This window comes from Rutilus rutilus (assembly GCF_951802725.1).
Source record: "Rutilus rutilus genome assembly, chromosome: 10".
NCBI classification, from domain to species: Eukaryota; Metazoa; Chordata; class Actinopteri; order Cypriniformes; family Leuciscidae; genus Rutilus; species Rutilus rutilus.
This window is the reverse complement of record NC_140215.1, coordinates 20243564-20265595: the sequence shown is the minus strand read 5'-3', so window position 1 is coordinate 20265595 and position 22032 is coordinate 20243564. Positions and strand designations below refer to the sequence as shown.

General features: G+C 37.6%; 1 protein-coding gene across 3 annotated transcripts in view; it reads left to right on the top strand.

The window, feature by feature from the left end:
- Nucleotides 1-22032, top strand: part of dgkg (diacylglycerol kinase, gamma) — a 103412-nt gene that overhangs the window by 63629 nt on the left and 17751 nt on the right. For all 3 annotated transcript variants that reach the window (XM_084420698.1, XM_084420699.1, XM_084420700.1), the window contains 3 exons: nt 4731-4795; nt 19033-19123; nt 20561-20762. In XM_084420698.1, the coding sequence (XP_084276824.1) occupies nt 4731-4795; nt 19033-19123; nt 20561-20762 (358 nt within the window). The remainder of the gene's footprint in view (nt 1-4730; nt 4796-19032; nt 19124-20560; nt 20763-22032) is intronic.

Genomic DNA, 22032 nt, shown 5'->3' with positions numbered 1-22032 from the left:
CCCTTCACCTCTTCACCCCATCGAAAGATGCTCTCCCAGGAGGACAATATCTGTTTTTGGACTGAATTAATTCTTGAACTTTGTCCACAAATAAGTAGAAGCCGTCTAACTGTATGATACAAACCCCGAGGTGATATACAACCTTTACCTTGTTCAGATAGTGGAGGGGGAATGCCAAGAACAGTTAAGCCCGCAGTTTCATTCCATAGGGACAGGATATGTCTTAGTGGAGGACATGATGTCCTCCCATAGTGCACAGTTTAGGATAAATCACAGCATAACACCCCAGAGGGGTGGGCAGATAAAAGTTTTGAAAATATACAATACAGATGGGATACTGTGAAGCTGAACGAAAGCTTCCATTTATATCTGTGCATTCCCAAACTACATGTAATGTCATTCTGCCTTATATTGAATGCATGTAGGTCTGAACTATTGGAGCTATTGAAAAAAACACATTTTTGGGGTAAGGAGGAGACTCTGACATCAAAACAAAACATGACCTACATTTTTAACAGCCTCATGACTCTTGTGTGCTATCGTAAGCATGAACAGGAATTAATGAGTTGGTTAAAATGCATTGCTAGAACAAACGTCTCGAGTATTTACAGAAGAGAACTGCAGGAAAAGTAAAGCAGGAAAAGCATGTCTGAGCTTATTCAGAATATGCTGATGTCATGTTTTCAGGAATATTCCGGAAGTGGATCATATAAACAATGGATGAACCAGTATAATTAATGAAAATTATTGCTAATAGATTTAGTTGTTTTGGAACCCCTTGCTTTTCATTGTATTATCTTTTGTGTAAAGGAAATAAAAACGTCATTGGACGAGAGCAGTGCTTTTTGAGGACAGCTTCCTGTTTTTCATTAGTTATGTTGCTCTTTAAAGAGAGGTGTCGTGCAGTGCCCGTTCCGTGTCTTGGCATTCACTGCAGTGATTGAGGTACTCTTCTAATTTCACACATGCCAGTTTGTGGAACACCTGCATGGACTCTCTGAGCATTGGAAAATGTCACATAGACATTGTCTATTCTTTGATATTTTGACTGACTTCAGTGATACCATACATGCATGGAGCACAGCAGGAGTCCCTTCTGTAGAACGCAATGCATCATAGCAGTGGTTTGGATATGTGCGGGATGCCAGTCCACCGCCCCTCCACGCAGCCTCCCCAAACCCCCCATACTTCCTGTACCCTCTCCCATGTGAGCGCCGCAGCACCTGCAAGCCTGGGCAGGAAGCCAGCACAGGTGCTAACGTAGCATCGTCTGCTCGCGGCTTGATCGGCGTGCCAGCAGCTATCAAACCCTGAGAATCTCACACTCGCACACTTCCTCCCTGTCTGAGTCTGTGACACGGTGAGCACTGCAGTGTGCCGAGATCCATCGTTATATTACACAGCGAAACTCCAAGACAGGTGTTACGTGTGTGTGAATGTGTTCAGGCTCGGGCCTAGTGAAGGATGTGGTGGCTTTGAGCTCTTCTGTCTTTTACATGTGCGTGTGTAAATATAGAAATAATCAGTTACGGTTGCAGACCTGATTCATCAATTAGCTCTTCTGTTTGCGCACTGTTGCTTTGATTTTAATCAAGGCTGCTTCACTGACAGTGGATTCCGCTCTGGTTTGGTGCTGCAAGAGCAAACAACCTTTTAACTCGCTGTTTGATCGCTTATGCTCTCAGCTGCCATTAGGTCCTCACAGGCAGAACTCAATATCGTTCAAGTTGACAGGATAATGGTATATAAGTTGCTGATGTGGTTATTTTTTGTAAAAAAAAAGTATTTAGAACTGCTTTTTTTTTCATTTATAGCAGTGTTTTTAATAATTAGTGTTTGCTAAGGCAGTGTTTATATGTGTGTGTGTGTATTTATATATATATATATATATATATATTTGACGATGACACTTCTGTATTATTATGGTATTTATTTTCTTGGGAGATTAGTTTTGAACCACAGCAGTTTCGTGAAAGTGTACATAATGTGTGGTCACAATGCCTGAAAACAATCATTAAATTATCCTCAGAAAATAACTATTACAGTTTATTTACCCTGATGTTGAAAATATTTACTATTGTAATTAATCAAATAAATAAGATCATTGGTTTAAAATGACACTGTGGCCCTGAGCTATTTTCAAGATAAGATAATTTATTAATGACTATTGTACAGGCAGCTGATAATCATTGTGGGATACTTCTTTCTTTTTCGTTTACTTATTTGAGGCAGTTAAATAACCCTCAACCTTTGTTTTCAGCTGAAGTATTTGCTTCCAGGAATATGTCTAGGAAATCCCTGGAATGTTTTTATTTTTATTTATTTTTAGGAAAACAACTGTGGATAAGTATGATGAAGTACACACTACCGGTGTAAAAGCTTGGTTGTTACTTGTCTTAGCACAACTGTTCATTTTCTGGACTTCAGTGTCCTATTCTTTGACTCCTCCCCCTCCCCCTCCCCCTCCCCCATCATCTTCTGGCATTCCTGGAAAGCCTTTTTCCTGCTGATACCATCTCTTATGCATCCAGCTTCGCTGTATTATTTATATATATATATTTTTTTTAAGGCACTCTAGAGCTGTGGCCCCATTTCCAGAATTGTGTACTTTGTCCAATAGGCCTATCTGCACAATCATCTTCCCCTCAGGCCACAGCAACAGATCTGAAAAGCAGATCCCTCCCCCATAGCACATGAGCTCATGATGTGAAACAGGGGCCTGTTAATACCCTAGAAGCTCTCGTTTTCTTGGCATGGCTATTTTTATTGCACCAGAGAGAAAATCACCTCTCTAGCACCAATTTGAAATCATCAGTCTATAAACTCAATGAGCCACTAGGTTTCACTTTAACACTCCCTGAGGCCCTAAGCAAAATTCTGTTTAGGGGCCCTCATACCTGACCCGTGAGCCATGAACCATTTGCCATTGCCACACAGTCACACCTGACACCCCAGTGTTCCCACTACAATCCCTCCTTTAACTAGTTCTAGTGAAAATGTAATTCCTGATATCAGAAGACATTGTTACTAGTAAAAAGTTAATTTCTTAATATCATGAATTCACATTTTAAATAGTACAAATTGAATTATTGATATCAAAAATGCATATCCTGTGAATTAATAAAAGCTAAAATGGCGCCATAGCATGTCACTGTGTTTTAAATGATAAAAGTAATTCTTGATACTTGATGGTTATTATTTACTGAGGGATGTGCATCCATATTGACCAGAATCTCCAGCCAATCAACATTTTAAATTCAATGGAGCCTATCAATAGTCAATGTCAATACATTGCTTTCCATATTGCATTAGTGCAGAGTTGTAACTAAACCTTGACTGAGCGACTAGATAATCATCGTCTTGTTTTAAAACTATAATGAGGAGTGCCATCACGCCCATATTGTACTGGTCCCAACTCACAACAGATGTTTCTGCTGGAAAGTGCGCGTTTCATTTCGTGTACGCACATATGAACGCTTAATTTTCTCATTGATATTGTAAACATTGATTGACGCGCTTTGACACGAGGGGGAGGAGGGGCCTTGAGTAATTTGCGGGGCCCTTCGCACCTTGCGTAGTGTGCTTATAGGGCTGATCGGCTCTACACTCAATAATATTACCCCGGTTTCACAGACAAGGCTTAAGCTAGTCCCAGACTAAAATGCATGTTTGAGCTGTTTTAACTGAAAGCAACTTGCACTGACATCAAATGCTTATAAATGCTACTTATAAAATAAAAGCTACTCATAAATGCCCTAATTGAACTAAAGCCTAATACTGGCTTAATCTAAGTCATGTATGTGAAACCGAGCCATAATGTTCTAGTGATGGCTATTTTGACATAAAAATAGGCAAATAGACAAAAAAAGGATCGAAGCAAAATAATTAGAAGCAAAGAATCAAAATAATAAGCAAATCAGCATATCAGAATGATTTCTGAAGGATCATTTGACACTGAAGACTGAAGTAATGATGCTGATAAAAATTCAGCTTTGCCATCAGGAATACATAAAACAATCTTACAGATCCCAATCAATGGTGTATATTCACTTGACTCATTAGCCTTCACAATTATTCTTAATATGAGCATTACAATCAACAGTTCAAAATAAACAAAGCACTGCAGTAATATAATTGATGCCATTTGATTCAAGTGCAATTCCACTGGAGTGCAAGGTATATTTTCCTCTATTACTATACTATACAATGTTGATTTGTGAACAGAAAAAAAACATATATTTAACTTATCAAATAAGCAGAAAAATGTAGATATCTACATAAATTTAAGGAACATCTCAGCATGTGTGTTCCCTGTGAGGGTGATCCTACAAACAATGTCTTCATCAAATCTGTATATTATTGTTATTTATTGTTTGTTTTTAGAGGCTGTCCTTTTAATTCTAGCAATTAGTTGGAGTTTTTTTTTTTTTTTATGAAAATAATTTGTTGCCATTCCATAGAGGGTTAAACATTGATCAGTGTTAGCAGGGATGGCTGTGCCACATCGTCTGGGTCATGTCTGAACAGCTTTATGGCTATGCTGTATGGCCTAGGGCTGCTGTTTCCTCTCAGTCCTGATTTTGAACACTACTTGATTTAGGATGGGCGCTAACATCAGCCATCCGACAGCACTGTCTGTAGCTCATTAGCCTGAGACTTAAAACAATTTTATGTGTTTAGCAAAAAGAGGCATTCAACCTGTGTTTCCTGTTTTCTGTGTCCCCTTTCAGGACGCATCCATAGCGCATCGCTTCCACTTAATGAGAGAAAAACATCCAGAGAAGTTTAACAGCAGGTAAGAGAACATGCATGTTTGTATATGAGCATATGGAGAAAATGCTAATGGGAATTTCAATAAAAACTGCAGATGAATGACGCAAGTGAAAAGAAAGGAGAAAAAAATATGAAGTAAATTTGAGGTAACATCTGAGAGGGAACTAAAACCTTTACTGAGTTTTTGTACAAATCAACCATGACAGACAATAAACAACACGACATTGGTTTCTTTTTCTGCTGAGTCATACAGCATAGCCCCGCCCACACTGAAAACTCATTGGACCAAAATGTAAGCCTTTTTATTCTCTATATAAGTTTCACTTTACTGCACCATGAGCAGACTTACACTCTTTTTTTATTTTAACATCTTTGACTTTGGTCTAAACACACTATTTACCCTTTTCTCTATCAATTGGGTGTCCTCAGATCAAAATCATTTCAAATGGAAGTTTTATTATTTGACCTTCAAATAGAGACTTCTTTTTTATCGTGAAAAATACCTGGTGAATCACCATTCGATGTTATTCGCCTCTTCAATCTGCTTGTGTCGGTGTAAGATCTAGCACAGTGTCGGCTGCCTGACTGTTTCGATTGCTTTGCTAAGTTCAAGTTCAAGTTCACTTTATTTGTATAGCACATTTACAACAGACACTAGGCTGACCAAAGTGCTTTACAGAACAACCAGATTAAAATATAGTAAGACCTACATAACAACACATAAAACACAAATAAGAGCAGCAAAGCTAAGCGAAACCTTAAAACCGGAGTGACAAAACAGTATCAGACTCAATAGTAAAACAGGAGTAGCAAAGCAGTGTCAAACTCAAATATAGAATGAAAACAAAAAAGCAGTAGCAAAGCAGTATCAGACTCAAATATTGAATAGTAGAACCAACCATTAGAGAAGAGATCAATATACCAAAGAAAACAGGTAGGTTTTTAACAGAGACTAAGTCTGACGCAAGGGACTACTAGCAGAGCCTGGTCGTTGGATCTTAGGCTTCTGGAAGGAGTGTAGGGGTGGACAAGTTCAGAGAGATAGGCAGGAGCTAAGTTATGAAGAGATTTAAAAACAAAGAGTAGAATTTTTAAATCTATTCTCTGTCGAACTGGCAGCTAGTGAAGAGATTTGAGAATCGGAGGGATGTGGTCATATTTGCGACACTTATGTAGAAGTCTGGCCGCAGCATTTTGGACTAACTGAAGACGAGCAATTTGAAAACTTGATATACCGCAATATAAGGAATTTCAGTAATCTAGCCGACATGTAATAAATGCATGACCAGCCATTTCCAGAGTTTTCGGGGTGAGGAAGCCTTTGATTTTAGCCAGTAGACCAAGTTGGTAGAAACTGGAACTGATTACGGATGAGATCTGTTTGTTGGTCAACAAGAACACCTAAGTTCCGCACCCCTGGGGATTTAAAAGCCGATAGACTCTCTAACTCTAGACTTATACACTGAGAGTTTTCATTTGAGCCGAAAACAATGACCTCAGGCTTGTCTTCATTTAGGAAGAGGAAATTTTGGCTAGCCATGTTTTAACCTCCTCTAAGCATCGCAGAAGAGAATTCATCGCTACAGGGTTGTTTCTCTTGATTGGAATATAAATTTGAGTGTCGTCCGTGTAAAAATTAAAGGTTACGCCATGACTCCTTAGAATAGCGCCCAGAGGTAGCATGTATAGAGAAAATAAAGAAGGAGCCAAAATAGAGCCCTGTGGAAGACCACAGGTCAGAGGTGCCATAGAGCTGGAGAAATTACCCATCTTTACTCTAAACTTTCTGTCAGACAGGTATGACTGAAACCATTTCAGGACAGAAGCTTTTAGACCCACCCAAGACTCAAATCTAGATAAAAGAGTAGGGTGGTCAATGGTATCAAAAGCTGATGAAAGATCTAAGAGAACAAGAACCACAGTATCTCCGGAATCAGTAGAGAGATAAATATCGTTTAGCACTCTCAGGAGGGCGGACTCAGTGCTGTGAGAAGACCTAAAACCAGTCTGAAAAACCTCATATATACAATTATTTGACAAAAAGTGTGGGAGTTGATCCAGCACAATTTTCTCCAATAGCTGGAGAATGGTAAGACAGAGATAGGCCGAAATATTTTTTAGTGAATCTAGTTAAGGCTTCTGGTGGATTCTATCTTAAATGCATCTCATTGGCCATTGCGTTCAAGAAATCAACACATATGTCTGTGATTGGCTACATTGCTCAACGCTGCAAACATGTTATAAATAGAAACTCGTTCTGGCCTGTAAATCGTTTTTATTTAGTTTTAGTTACTCTTGTTGGTTTTGTGCAACATATGAATAACAATTTATTTGTGTTTAGATGTCTTATTTTTAGATATTTCTATTTTGCGGGAGTCCCGCAAATTGTTTTATTCTTCCGCAACCCGCACACACACGAGTAACGTTACCTTACCACCCGCGCCCTCACTCGACCATCAAATTTAGTCCCGCGCCGCACTCTGTTGCATTGGGTCCCGTGAGAGTGCAGGTCTCTACATCCATCGATTGAACAGCATTTTCTCGACATGTTTCCGCGTTGTTGCTCGATCAGCAACGATGTTGTCTGGGGTTGGACAAAAGGAGGGAGGGACGGTGGGCAGTGCTCGGGGTGAGACTGAAGGCGGTGACTGAGTAGTTCTGACATCACATTTTTATGGAAGTCACAACGGCTCGTGAAAAGCAGGCTTCTTGCAGGCTGTGTGCATTTGTCTGTGGATTGACTGTGATCCACAGTCAGTAATCCAACAGTCAGTGTAAGATTGGCAGGAACAGAGCCCATTTTGAGACACTTGTTGATAAGAGATACCATACCTGGCCCAACCGAATCAGTGATTCATTTTAAAAATCTCGGGTGAATGATATCATTAGGACAAAATGAAGGTTTGAGCTTGCTAACTCAAGTAGAGTCCATTTGAATGGAGTTTCTTAATTAAATTTTATGCAACGCATCTCTGCCTCAGCGGTGGAAGGTAAACCAGTAATGTATTCTTTAGAGTATCCATTTAGAGTGGTAGGGTAGAAAAGATATGGTCTAATTTGAACCCTTTACTATTATCTCCACTAAATTGTGTCAATTTAAGTAAGGAGGAGAGATAAATGGTTGAGATGAGCAGGTAGAATGGGTCATGACGACTTTAGCGAGGCAATTCAGCATGAGGAAGCACAGTAGTGAAATCATCATTGCTCTGAGATATTTGTAGTTTACAATAAGCCTTCGTCAGTCTTCCAGCAATAAAAGGATAACTGCTAAAACTGACCCTAGTACAGCACTTTGGGTCGGCTCTAACAGCTCCATAAAACATGTTTTATCTTAAGAAAAAGTCCCTCAGAGCCTCTGGTGCACTTTACAGTAGCCATTCCCAGCTCCCTTTGATGTGGATCTCTTTCAAGTCAGTTGTACTGTTCTCTATTCTGTTAGTTGATGCCTCTATTGAGAAATGTTGTAAAAAGCTTGCGTAGCCCTTGGCCGGGAAGCGCTCTGAAAGAATGAGGCTTTTTTGTTTTTCAGTGTTCTAGCTTGGTAAGATTCCAGGCATTTTAGATTGCCATTCATTTTCTCACCAAAGCAACTCAATAAGGCAGCACAAATATTGAGATTTATGCAACTGTTATTGGTTGCATAATCTGATGTGATTGGACAAACAATGTTCCAAGGGCTGATATTTAATATGAAGTAATAGTGAAGGATTTTAAGGATATTAAATTGATCAAAAATGACAGTAAAAACATTTATAATGTTACAAAATATTTCGATTTCAAATAAATGCTATTCTTTTTACACTTAAAAATAAATATATGTAAAAAAATATTAAACAGCACAACTGTTTTCAACATTAAACATTAAGTTTCTTGAGCACCAAACCAGCATATTAGAATGATTTATGATGGATCTTGTGACACTGAAAACTGGAGGAATGATGCTGAAAATTGAAAAAATGAACATACATCTCATTGTTACCTTAATTTTTTTATTTGTGTATACGTCGATATTGGATATTTAATTGTTCATTGGATATTCTTTGTCATTAACATTTTAGATGACCTTTGTCATCATAACACTCCTAAAGTTCATCTTTAAAAATGCTAATAATTTGATAACACTGTTAAATGGAATCCATAGCAAATCTCAAAATGAATATCCATTTGCCATACCGTACATTATAATGTTGTGATTCCTATAATAACTTTTGACATTTGAAATGCTTGAATTTAGATATCAGCCATTTATTGGTTATCAACCATACCATACAAATAATTATTGGCTTATAAATATCGGTCATCATTTTAAAATCAGTGCTTCCCTGCTGTTTTTTATATCGCACCACTTTCAGTCAATATACCTTATTCACAGCAGCACCATCTTTGAATGAAAGCGAGGCTGCGAGAGATATACATACATCTCTTTAGTGGGTTGTACTGTTTTTGGATTGTTCTGCTGACGCAAAAATATCTTTCCAAGAAATTTCAGTGGACAAAAAACTCCAGACAGCATGAGCTGTGGAAAATTATAAGTGATCTAGGAGCTTTATACACACCATATGCCATTGAAAACACAGTAAGTCTATCCCTCACAGCCTGGCTTTCATGCCTGTCATGGAGCTGCTCTGAATAAGGTCTTTTCAAACAATGAAAAGTCCCTGTGCTGACTCTTCGAACACCAATCAGATTAAAGAACCAGAACTAACTGCTATATAATGCTCAAGTGATTATTAGCTATTTAAATGAATGTTAGGTATTTTCTGTTGCCTTTCTGCTAACAGAATCTGTAAAACTGTGCCACAGGAAGTGTGTTGGAGTGGCAGTGACAGGTACTGTAGATCATATTCATAATGTGACAGAGAATGGGTCCTGTATACAGAGCTCTGCTGTAAAACTCTGGATGATGGGGTTTACATAAAGATGGATGACACCCACCACCACTCAGTTTACTGTATTTGAGTGAGAACCTGTCACGGCAGCACAGCTTTTTAATGACTTTTTTTTAAATAAGTCCCTAATGACTCATACACGATCTGAATTATGGGACCTGCCTGGCTGAATTAACTAGTTAATGTTTCAGTTGTTCATAATTCATACACCTAGATTTCCACAGCACATTAAATATGGTGCAATGTGATGCCAAACGTCCCGTGGTTTCTCCACAATGCCGGGTTTCTAGTCTCCTTCATTGCAAGCTTCATTCAAATGTGGCTCATTTGCAGTTAAGTGATTGACGGACAGAGAGCCCAAAATAAGAACAATGGAATTATGTCCTCAGCCTATTTAAATCATCCAGTGTTTAATCCTAGAGTGAGTCACCCAGAAACATAATATAAAACACTGCCAAACCAAATGCTTCATCTGCTTTTCTTTGTTATGCAGATTTAGAATAGCTAGCCAGTGCATCTGCCAATCTATGGCTTTCTAATGAGGCCTGTGCTCAGTGTTTTTAGGTTTTGCGCTCTCAGAGGCAACGTGTCACCAGATGGCACATAAATGATAGTTGCCATGGAGTTGCATGATTTATCCTCAATGAACCTGTTCATGTGACATGTTTCTGTCCACCTGTTATACTTCACTCCTATGGAAACAGAGAACAGAACAGCATAATCATACACTTGGTTAAAAGTCCAGTCTGTATAAATATTCTGTTTATATATAAGTGCATGTGTTAACATCCACATGCATTCCCACAGTGACGCGGGATACGCAGGGGGGGATACGTGTGACTTCTCTCGCCTCGGTGCTCAGTGATCTGTGTCAGTAGTCGGCCTACAGGGAACCCGCAGCCCAGGTGTTAATGACCGCGAATGCACAATGGACCCGAGCCTCTGTGTCCGCTCCTCCCAACGGGGCAGCCAGAGGAAGTTTTGGATTAAGAGGTGTCAAATTGCCCCATAGAAAAGAAAAAAGCCTTCAAAGATGCCTTTGTCTTTTTGATTAAAATAACAATGATGGCTCTGTGGACAGTCAGTTTCTCAAGCAAACAATGGTAAGAAGATGAGAGGTAGGGTTGAACACAGAGTGAGGGATCTTGTTTCTCCTAATATCGTGGTGGATTACATTCCCACACTTTATTTCTTTAGTTTCGTAATGTTTTCTTTTGAACACCAATTTCAAAGTATTTTATTGGCATAACTGTTTCATATGCAATGTAGTACTGCTACAAAACTACAGCTACAGAAAAAAAAAGGTTCCTGTAATGGTGATAAAAATAGAAATCTATAATAAATGAAAAACATTCAACATTAATAACATTAAAGAACATTAAGAATATAGTAGATTGGTATTAGCCACGACTGTCAATAGATAATGTACTGCATAAGATAAAAAATAAATAATCTGAAATCCATTTGAGGCTATCTCATATTATTTTATTGTGTTTAAAGTAGTAGCAATAGTTGTCTTAACCATTTTTTTCCACAAATAATATCCCTAAATAATATTATTATATATTCCACAGCCTTGTCATCTCCAGCCATTAAAGCTCTACTGTAGTTATAATGGTAAAACTTGCAAGAGAAACAGCTCAGTTGAATTATTATGTCGACGAAGATTTGAACTTTTCTGAATGAATACTTCATTACTTTGTATGTGGCAGTCAGTGAGGGGTGGGGGTTGCATTAAAATGCATTTATTTGTGCCTCAAAGAGCCATTTATTGATTATCAGCATGCAACTCAGCATGCAAGTGGCCGACAGGGAAGTCAGTTAGGCTACTGTATTTTCACATTGATCTGTGAAAAGCACTGGGCTTTCATCATGTGCTGTTTAGGGTCAAGTAGATGTCCCTTTTTACTCTGCACCATAAAAATCTAATATGGCATTAAACATGACATTAACAGCTGTGCTCTGAAAGATATTTGTCTGCTGTGACTCCTCATTTGTCCTGCAGTAAAACATTAGTGTTTTTTCTTATTTTTTATGATTGTTACAAGTTCATACAAAATAGTACATCTGTTGTGTGTGAACCCCTGTAAGAATGTCAGTTTTGTCATTTTTTGTCAGCTTTCAAATATCAGGGTCTTTATAACAGAGGTTTTGATCATTTGTCATTGGTTGAAAGTTGCACATAAATCTTGCATTATGTTATACAGTAGAAAGAGAGAAATTAAGATATTATTGAATGAACTTTTTTCGTGAATTTATCAACTTTCTCTTCCCGGTTAAATTGGTTGATTAAGGTAAAAAATGTCATGAGATGAAACTGTACTGTTACAACACCTCCTCCGATCATGTGACCGATAGAGGGAAAGGCCAAATATGGTCCTGACCCAAGCTGCCGTCTGTCTGCTCAGCATGTGAGCATGTGTTTCATAACCCCTAAGAGGGTGTCTAGGTTATGTCTATGCGAGTAAGGATGTTTGTGTACTGTGTGTGTGTATGCGGTGGCCAATTCATTGTGTATTTTAGTGCAAGGACCGTATGCGTGTGTGGGTGTGCATGTGCGCAAATCCCTCCGCGTGCACATATGTGTGTGTGCCGGGGCTCAGCAGAAACCCAGCGTGGCTGTGTTCTGGAACCTGTTGTTCCCTGCTGCTCCATGCCCGTGGTGGGGAGGGATAAATATATGCTTCCCTTCCTCACTGCCTCTGGCTGCTGCCAATAGAGCAGCCCAACAGAACGTACCCCCTGCCCTGACCCTCCTTCCCACACACACACACACACACACACACACACTTGCTGTGGAGCAGGAGCTACCTGGAATCAGACTATAGTCATAAAACTAGCTGAAGATGTGCTGAACTAACTGCTGTAAAAATGTTAATTTGACCCCACATATAAAGACGCCACAACACAAAATAAATGGTATAATAATAGCAACAACAACAATGATAATAATCATTATCATTATTATTATTATATCTTTTATTTTGTTTTTTAGTCATTAGTATTATATTTATTCATAGTAATATTATTTTTTTATAATTTTAGTTTATAAAACTTTTTACAACATTGTTTACAAAGTGATTTTCAGAAGCAATTAGTCAGATCAACAAATTAACTATACATTAGTATGACTGGAATTCATACTTGAAGTATCAAGTTGTTGTTGTTATTATTATTTATTTGTATTATATTTGCGCTGTAGGATCTTTATTGGATAGTTATTAATATAATATTTAAAAATATTATTATTATCCATTTTATTTGTATAAAACAATTTACAACATTGTTCACAAAGTGCTTTTCAGAAAAGATTTGTCAGATCAAGAAATAGAATAATAGATTAATAATAAATCGTGATTAAAATTGAACGTTTAAAATTATTATATTAGTTATATTATTAACAGTTTGATATATTGAAATACAAATGATGTTTTTTTAACATTATTATTAATGTTGTTGCAAGTGTTTTTTGAAGTGCTTTTCAGAGACAACAGAACTAATGAAAGTTCAGTGTTCTGATGGAAAGCAGTCACATTGATCCATCTGACATGATGCTCAGCCTTGCCAGATTACAGTGGGGATGTTCACACTGCAGCCTTTCTTCTCTTGTTCCCATCACAAGAGGTTCATCACATCTTATCTTTAACCCCCAACTGCCCTCCTCCCTCTACAGCACCCCCGTCCTTAAAATCACTCCCATTTGAGCTGTCAGTCAAAGGCTGTATCAGAGTCACGATCAGCAGGATAAGAGCTGAGCTGCGTTGTGACTGATTGCCACAGTGATACAGGGGCTGCGAGCTCACGGGTCAAAAAGTCATCAGTCTCTGAAGGGATTATGGGAGATGGTTATCTTAGTTCGATGACCAGCAGGGTGTGTGATTGCGTTTGAGGAATGTGTTGGTTAAATTCAAAGGTTCGCTGACCCTTAACATCTACATCTCTATGTGCTGATCCAGATTTCAAGCACAGTTCTAGTCTAGAGCGGACTAGACCGCTCAAATTTTAGTCGGCCTCTTGATGCAATTTGAATGCTTACTTTTGTTCGACGGCCTAGCCAGCGCAGAAAACACTCAACTCAAAATGATTATGCATGAAGCCTTTAGTCCCTACAGCTTCCTCCAGGCCTTTGCAAAGCTCAGAAGATGATTTGCTTCTTCTAACGGGCTGCTAACAAAACTTTTTTTTCGCATCAAACTTTAACTGGAGGTGGTGTGGAAAGAGAAACCCATGGCTGATTGTTTTATTATTATTCTTTTCTAGAGCTTCTCAGATGGAAGTTAACTAATTGGGTTAGGCAGATTGACCCTGTTGAGAACACAGTGCGGGTTTAATTGTGAGCTTCAAATCTGCTCATAATCCCTTAATTTGACAGAATGGAGGTAGCAAGTTGCTGGAGTTTAACTGAGGGAGAGGACAACAGAATGAAGTTTTAAAGGAACAGTAGCAACATACCGACTTAACAGTACTTAACTTTTCAGTAGCGTGACAGTGGCTCATCTGTTTTCAAAACAGGGGAGCTTTTCCAGTAACAAGCTACATTTTTTCAAACAAGTAGCAGAATATCACAACAAAACTCTACATTGCTATTTTTGTCACATTGTATTGCATTACATATTGTATTACAGCGGAGCAAACTGAGGTAATAGTCAAACACTCACACTCCCCTAAAACACCTGGGAGGTCTGATTCAATTAAAAGAAAGAAAGGAAATTTACTGCTGCTGTTCATCATCAGTTTTTTTACACACTTTTCTAAACAAAGTGACTTCATTAATGCATTGAAAATACAGTATACATTTGAGCAATTCATGAATTCCCTGGGAATCGAACACAGGACCTATATACATGATTAAATATTACATGTAATAAGTTCTATAAATGATAAATAAATATCATATTTTGTTTAAATAATTGGTCAAATTTGCAACTTAGTGCTGTCAAATGTGTTTTTGTGTTTGTGTATTAAAACTGCTCTGATTGAAGGAGGAAAAATCAACATTGCTTCCCCAACACTGTTTTTATGTATTGAAAACCTGAGAAAAATTACATTATACCATGCTTTGTACCAGGTCATTGATGACAGACTTGTACTGTCTGAATTTCTTTTCACAATGCATTTGCATAATTTGACATCAAACATGAAGCATCAAAGCATTTTCCTCAAGCTTAATTTGTTAAACATTAAAAAAAAAACATGAATTTGAAAGACTCATAAGCATGTGTAGCAATCATTAGCTTATGTCAGCCATCAAGTCTTGTACTTCTGGTTCTGGTTCTTGTTCCTGTACCTCAGCGGATTACGTGCTTTATATAGTTGATACTGATGTTTGCTCTGTGTCCATCCCTTGTGGGCCTGGAGAAGCCCCCATTGCATGTTGTCTATTATGCAAACAATAGTGTTGTCATTATCAGCAGAACACCCATTTGCAGGGCCTTGTCACTGGTTGTCACCATCTGATGAGTGTAAATTGCCCTGTTTCATAATAACCAAAGTGAAAATGCAACATGCACAACAGAGAGGGAATTGATAGGGTCCCAGTGTTGCAAATCATTTTTTTTTTAAATCTCATATATTTATACACTGAGCTGAAGCATAAGGTCTTCCTTTTAGATTTGTCATATCCTTCTGTGATATATTGGCACCGTCTGTTGTCCTCAGCTGGCTCCTCTCAGTGTCCCAGGAAGCGTTAATGTCAGATTGTGCTCAGGTTGCCGATGGTGGCTCTGGTTTCTTTATGGAAGCTGAGGCCAAGTTCACTGTCGCTCATGTCCTCTCACACCTGTCTGCCTCAGCTTTCCTTGTAGCATATCAATATTTCAGAAGGCCAGGGGAAGGGCAGAGGGTGACAAAATGAACTGTCCCAAAGGCCCCCTGGTCCTAACCATGACCTCAACTATGTCCTCAAGAATGAGCAAAGATTGTAATTGGTAAGATTAGACAGACTGTTCACTACCGTTCAATAGTTTGGGGTTAAAAGTTTTTTGAAAGAAGTCTTTTATTTGTAAAAACAGTCATATTTTGAAATATTATTACAATTTAGAATAAATGTTTTCTATTTAGAAATGTTTTACAATATAATTTACAAGCTGAATTTTCAGCATCATTACTCCAGTCTTCAGTCACATGATCCTTCAGAAATCAGAATTCTCAAGAAACATTTTTCTTATTATTGTCAATGTTGACAACAGTTGTGCTGCTTAATATTCTTGTGTAAACTGTGATACCTTTTTGCATGATTCTTTGATGAATAGAAAGTTCAAAAGAACAGCACTGATGTGAAATAGAAGCCTTTTGTAACATTATAAATGTCTTTACTGACACTTTTGATCAATTGAATGTGTCCTTGCTGAATTTTTTTTTATTTCTTAAAAAAAAAAAACGTTACTGACCTCAAACTTTTGAACACTACAGTGTAGATTTAAATTAATTGTAGATTTACCGTCAAAGAGTTCTGTATTAATTAAATAGTAAAAATGTGATGCTTTAAATAATAATTCCGCTACTAAACTAAACAAGATGTTTGTAAATTCATGTTATGTGCGGTTGCAAATGAAGTACATTTTTGATCAGAGTTAGATCAGAGAGCGGTTGTCTTTTATCCGTTGACAGCCCAAGGCTCTGTTCATCCCATAATATTTATTTTCACGCCAGCATTAACATTGGGGTGTGTAAACGCAAACTTGTTTGTTGTTCCAATGATAGAACAGCTGCACATTGAGTCATCATTTCTGTCTTGTGTTCATTATGACTGAGCTTGTGATGTTGAGTTCTAAATAATGTTGTGCACTATTACTAATTTGTAAATTACTCTTTTGAGGTCATCTAAGAACATTTAGACACACAGGTGTACGCTTTTTGCCATGTTAACATTTCAGGTTTGACTTAAAATGAGCAAATACTGTACAAATGTTATCCAAGTTAATACATTACATACAGTTGCAATCAAAATTATTCAACCCTCTTGACCATTTTGCTGCCGAGAACAATTTTTTTTATGAAATAAAAAACAAAGGCATCAGTAAACTATTATAGAACTTTAATTAAAAGGATAGGTCTCCCAAAAATGTTGTCATTATTTACTCACCCTCTTGTTGTTCCAAACCTGTATGAGTTTTGCTGAACACAAAAGAAGATATTTTAAAGAATGTTGGTAATCAAACAGTTGACAGTAGCAGTTGACTTCCATAGTATTTTTTTTTTTTTTTAATAAAATGAAAATCAGCCCATGATTTACTCACCCTCCAGTCATCCTAGGTGTATATGACTTTCTTTTGTTCTTTCAGACGAATACAATCGGAGTTATATTAAAAAATGTCCTGGCTCTTCCAAGCTTTATAAAGGCACTGAATGGCTGTTTCTGTTTTGAAGTACATAAAAGTGCATCTATCCATCATAAAAGTGCTCCACATGGCCATTATAAATCTTGGAAGAGCCTGGACATTTTTTAATGGAACTATCCCTTTAATACACATTTGAGTGATTCTGAGAACGTGAAGTTGATGAAAATTGAAGAAAAAAAATCGAATTGGCTCTAAACATTCATGTACAAAATTATTCAACCCCCAAAAGCAACATTTTGTGCAGAATCTTTTATTCTTTATAACCTCCAATAAACGCTAACTGTAAGTGCTTAGAAGCTTCTGTCACCTCTCTACTGCAATCTTGCCCCATTCCTCTCTTGAAAAAGCTTCCAGATCACTGATCATCTTTAGTTTTCAAGTTACCAACTTCTTTCTTCAAATTCCACAAAATATTTTCAATGAGACTTAAATCTGAAGACAGGTCACTCTATAATATTATAACTCATCTATAACTCAATAATATTCACGACTGATCCCTGAACCAAGCTTCAGTAGATTTGGATGTATACTTTGTGACGGCTGTCCTGCAGGAAAGTCCAGAGATCATCAAGCTTCAGTCTCTGCACCGAAGGCATCACCATCTTTGCCAAAATGGCTTGATACTTCAAATAATTCATGATGTCCTTCATACAGTCAAGATTTCCAGCTTTGCCTTTTTTGCACCAGACACACTGCTGATCCATGGGTCCACAAAGTTCCAGTTTGGTCTCATCACTCTATAAAACATTCTTTCAGAACTCCATAGGTCTATCTATCCATATGAATTTTAGCTTATTCAAGTGAGCCTTTTGTGTTTTTCTTGTTCAAGAGTGGCATTCAGCAAGATGTCTCAACATGAAGGTCATGCTTGTCTAGTGTTCTTCTTATACTCTGCATTGAAATGTTCTTTCCTTCTTTAATCTGGACATCTTGCAAGTCTTTGACTGTAAATTGAGGGGTTTTCTCAGTTGGTCTGATCAAACATTTTATTCCCCTTAATGATATTGTCCTATTTCTTCAACACCCTCAAAGGTTTTCTGGTACAACACATTTTAAACTTATGAATAAGGCTGCCAGCTGTGTCTCTATGAACTTTTAGTGTTTTGGAAATCTTCTTGTAGCCATAGACTTTCTAATGCAATAAAACAATTGTTCTATAGCTTTTGTGAGGACTCTTTTGACTTGCCCATTTTTGCAATGAAACTTTAGCACATGCATGGGCTAAATGTATCGATGTGTAACAGCACAAGCTAATTCTGTTTTGTTATAGAGTTTACAAAGGCTCTTTAGTGTTTTAACAAAGTTTCGTACCATACCATACAAATAAGTGACTTAAAACAGTAGCGTTGAATAGGGGTTGAACAATTATGACATAGCTGTATTGCAAAAAAATCCTATAACTTAAAAGGATTACTTTATATATTGACATTATCACATTTGATTTGCCACTAAACTGTTAAGTACGGAAGAGGATTAGGGCCAAGCAATAATAAAAAATAAAACCATCTCGAGATTAAAGTCATTATAATGCGAGATTAAACTCGTTAAATTTCAAGAAAAAAAGCCGAAATAAAATCTTGAGAATAAACTCATTACATTTCGAGAATAAAGTCGTTGTGTTTCGAGAAAAAACTCGTTAAATTTCGAGAGAAAAAACCTCGAAATACAATCTTGAGAATAAACTCTTTTTTTTTTATTGCTTGGCCCTAATCCTCTTCCGTAGTTAAAGCAAAAAAAAAAAAAGAACACTGTATCTTTAGAAAAGCTTACATTTGTAAATTATTACAGTCTCTAGGGGGGTTGAATAATTTGGATTGCACCTGTATATTATTGATTTATCAGAACCATAAAAGGTGGTTACTTATTTATGCATAATGTAATTATTATTCATGAATATTCATTATTTTTTATATTCAATGTCCCCACCAGTTTAATACAGTGTAATTCAATGTGCAGAATATTCCACAGAGCAATCCTGTTGTTTAAATTCTTTGTTTAACTTTTAACTATTTTTGTTCTTGTCTCTTCAGGATGAAAAACAAGTTGTGGTACTTTGAATTTGGCACCACAGAGACCATCTCAGCCACTTGTAAAAAGCTGAACGAAACCATTGAGGTGGAGGTGAGTCCAGGACATTTAGCCCATCAATAGTGCCCTGTTTTACTTGTTTTACTTAAATGTTGTAATTATATACAGCCACATTCACAGTCTTTTAACTGTGTATCGGGTCAGTATAACCACTGAACACTTCCTTCAACAAACTGAGATTCATTAATGCAGCTGGCTACAGTATCTACAGTAAACCTCAGCCAGCTCTTACGCAGTCAATGTTGAGGGAACACGTCAGAACGTCTGTCTGAAAGCAAACAGTGGCAGATGACCTCTGTTGACAGCATTCCCATCATGTGAAAGTTGCACACTGGCCAGTTTGTGCCTGTGGTTAGATATTCATTAACTCACTCAAAAGAAGCAATCATCTTTTTGATAGTTTGATTTGAGCCAAATATATGATTATTGTGCAATTTATTACTGATTTGAACAAGATTTCATTTTTTTTCCATTCTGGTACATAAGAGCCGTACTTGAATGTTTACTACCTACATAAAAAAAAAGCTGCCAAGGGGCATTGTCAACATGGCCGCCAAGTGAACTTACTTGCCTTAAAGGGACTTTGATTCCGACCGAAGAGGCTGATGTTTCACAACTGTTATGAAATTAGAAGAGCTATGAAAACATCAGCAGTTAAGGAATTTGCATTTGAAAAAAAAAGCTGTTTCTTTCTCCCACTCTTGTGTGGGATCTCAAGCAGATCAAGGCATCTCATTATGTCGTAAACGTGTCAGCATTCGTCTTTTGAAGTTTGTGTGTACTTTTCCACTGTACCTTTTGAAGCCGTTGGTTTAATTCAGGGTGGTCTCTGACATCATAAAATACTGTACAACATTTCTATTTTTGGATCGCCGGCAGGCATTTTCACATCTCTCATGTCTGGAATGCGATTGTTATTGATGCACCCATCCCAATAGTTAAAAACATGGATACAGTTCATCATGCCTTGACTGCTCTTATTATTATTTCTTATACAGTATTTAGCAGCAAGGGTGCATTAAATTGATCAAAAGTAACAGTAAAGACATTTATAATGTTACAAAAGATTTATATTTCAAATAAATGCTGTTCTTTTGAACTTTCTATTCATCTAAGAATCCTGATCATTGTTTGCACAAAAATATTAAGCAGCATTGATAATAATAAGAAATGTTTCTCAAGCAGCAAATCAGCATTTTAGAATGATTTCTGAAGGATCATGTGACACTGAAGACTGAAGCAATGGTTGTTGAAAACTCAGCTTTGCCATCACAGGAATTAATTACATATTGTAGTAATATTTAACAATATTAATGTTTTTACTGTATTTTTGATTAAATAAATGCAGCCTTGGTGAGCAAATGGGACTTTATATAAGAGCATAAGTGGCTTATTGTATCTATTTGTTTTGCTGATTTTCTTCAGTCAAGAAATGTTCAACATTTTCTGTTTTCTCTGTTTCTGTCCCAGTGTGATGGCATCATCTTGGATCTCAGCAGCACGGCTCTGGAGGGTATCGCTGTGCTCAATATTCCCAGCATGCACGGGGGCTCCAACCTGTGGGGCGAGTCCAAGAAAAGACGGAATTACAATCGCATGAGTAAGAAAGTGCCAGAGAGAATGACTGGCAGCACTGTCACCGATGCCAAGGAGCTCAAGTTTTGTGTGCAAGGTGAGTCAGACTTTAGGACATAAACCACTGAATAAGACCTGAGTTGCTCCTGAAATGTTTGTACAACCAAATCTCTATATATAGCAGGGAAATGATCACAGCATCCTTTTTAAATTCAGCTGTTGCTACTGGTGTTGTTGTGAAGCTGTTGTTTCATTGTAGTACAATGACGAAATTTGACCGAAACCTCTGATTTCCTGCCACTTGTAATAAAATTCTAATTACTGGCCGTCTTCGGTAGATCAGCACACCATGTGGAGCTGTTTCATGTGCAGCTCTGACTCACAGCTGCCGTGAAGCTTTTAACCAATCGCTAATGAGCGGGAGCCTCTCCGGCTGCTCGTAACACTGATGTTCAGTCTCACTGTGTTTTGGGACTTCCTGCGTTCATTTCCCAGAGTGTGAAGCACTATTAGCAGTGTTAATCATCATTTAGGGATAGCGCTATCTGTGTCAGCGCCTCACTGAGAATGCAGTCGCAGCTTTTCCAGATCCCACAGAGGCTGGTGTCACCATCCTACTGACTGTCCTTCAGGGAGGGTAAGTCACAACAAAAGCCCTTGTGACGCCAGCCTCCGGGCCTCTGGCGTCACCATCAGCTGTCTCAGTCAAGAGATCGGAGCTTGGATGTGACTGTGACTCCCAAGGACAGAGCAACAGCAGCTGTTTCAGGTGGCAGTGAATCAGCCTTCAGTGCCAGGCATGTGTTTTGTCAAAGGGAAATTAAAATTCTTTCAATTTGAAATGAAAATTTATATCCCAGGTGAAGGTACTTGTCATATACAAGGGGTATCTAGACTGGCTGTATGCCTCTGGCTCTAAACTGCACTCTAAACTGTTTTTTTTTCATTAAAATGGTGTAATAAGAAAATCTAGCTCTTTTAGACTGGTTGTCCTTGTATTGGTTGAGAGACTTTGTGGAGAGACTCTGTTTCTTTAAAGGTTGAAACCCCCTGAGCTAAATGAGGCAGTTTCACATTGTAGGTCTGAAAGTCCATTTGGTACATTTGGTTGGTAAAAAATGTTTTGGAAGACATCTCTTATGCTCACCAAGACTACATTTATCAAAAATACAGTAAAAACAGTAATATAATTACAATTTACAAATAACTGTTCTCTATTTTTATGTTTTAAAATGCTGATTTGCTGCTCAAGAAACATTTCTCATTATTATTATTATTAATGTTTAGAACAGTTGTGCTGCTTAAGTTGTGATGTATTTCAGGATACTTTGATGAATAGACAGTTAAAAAAATGTCTTTATAATGTC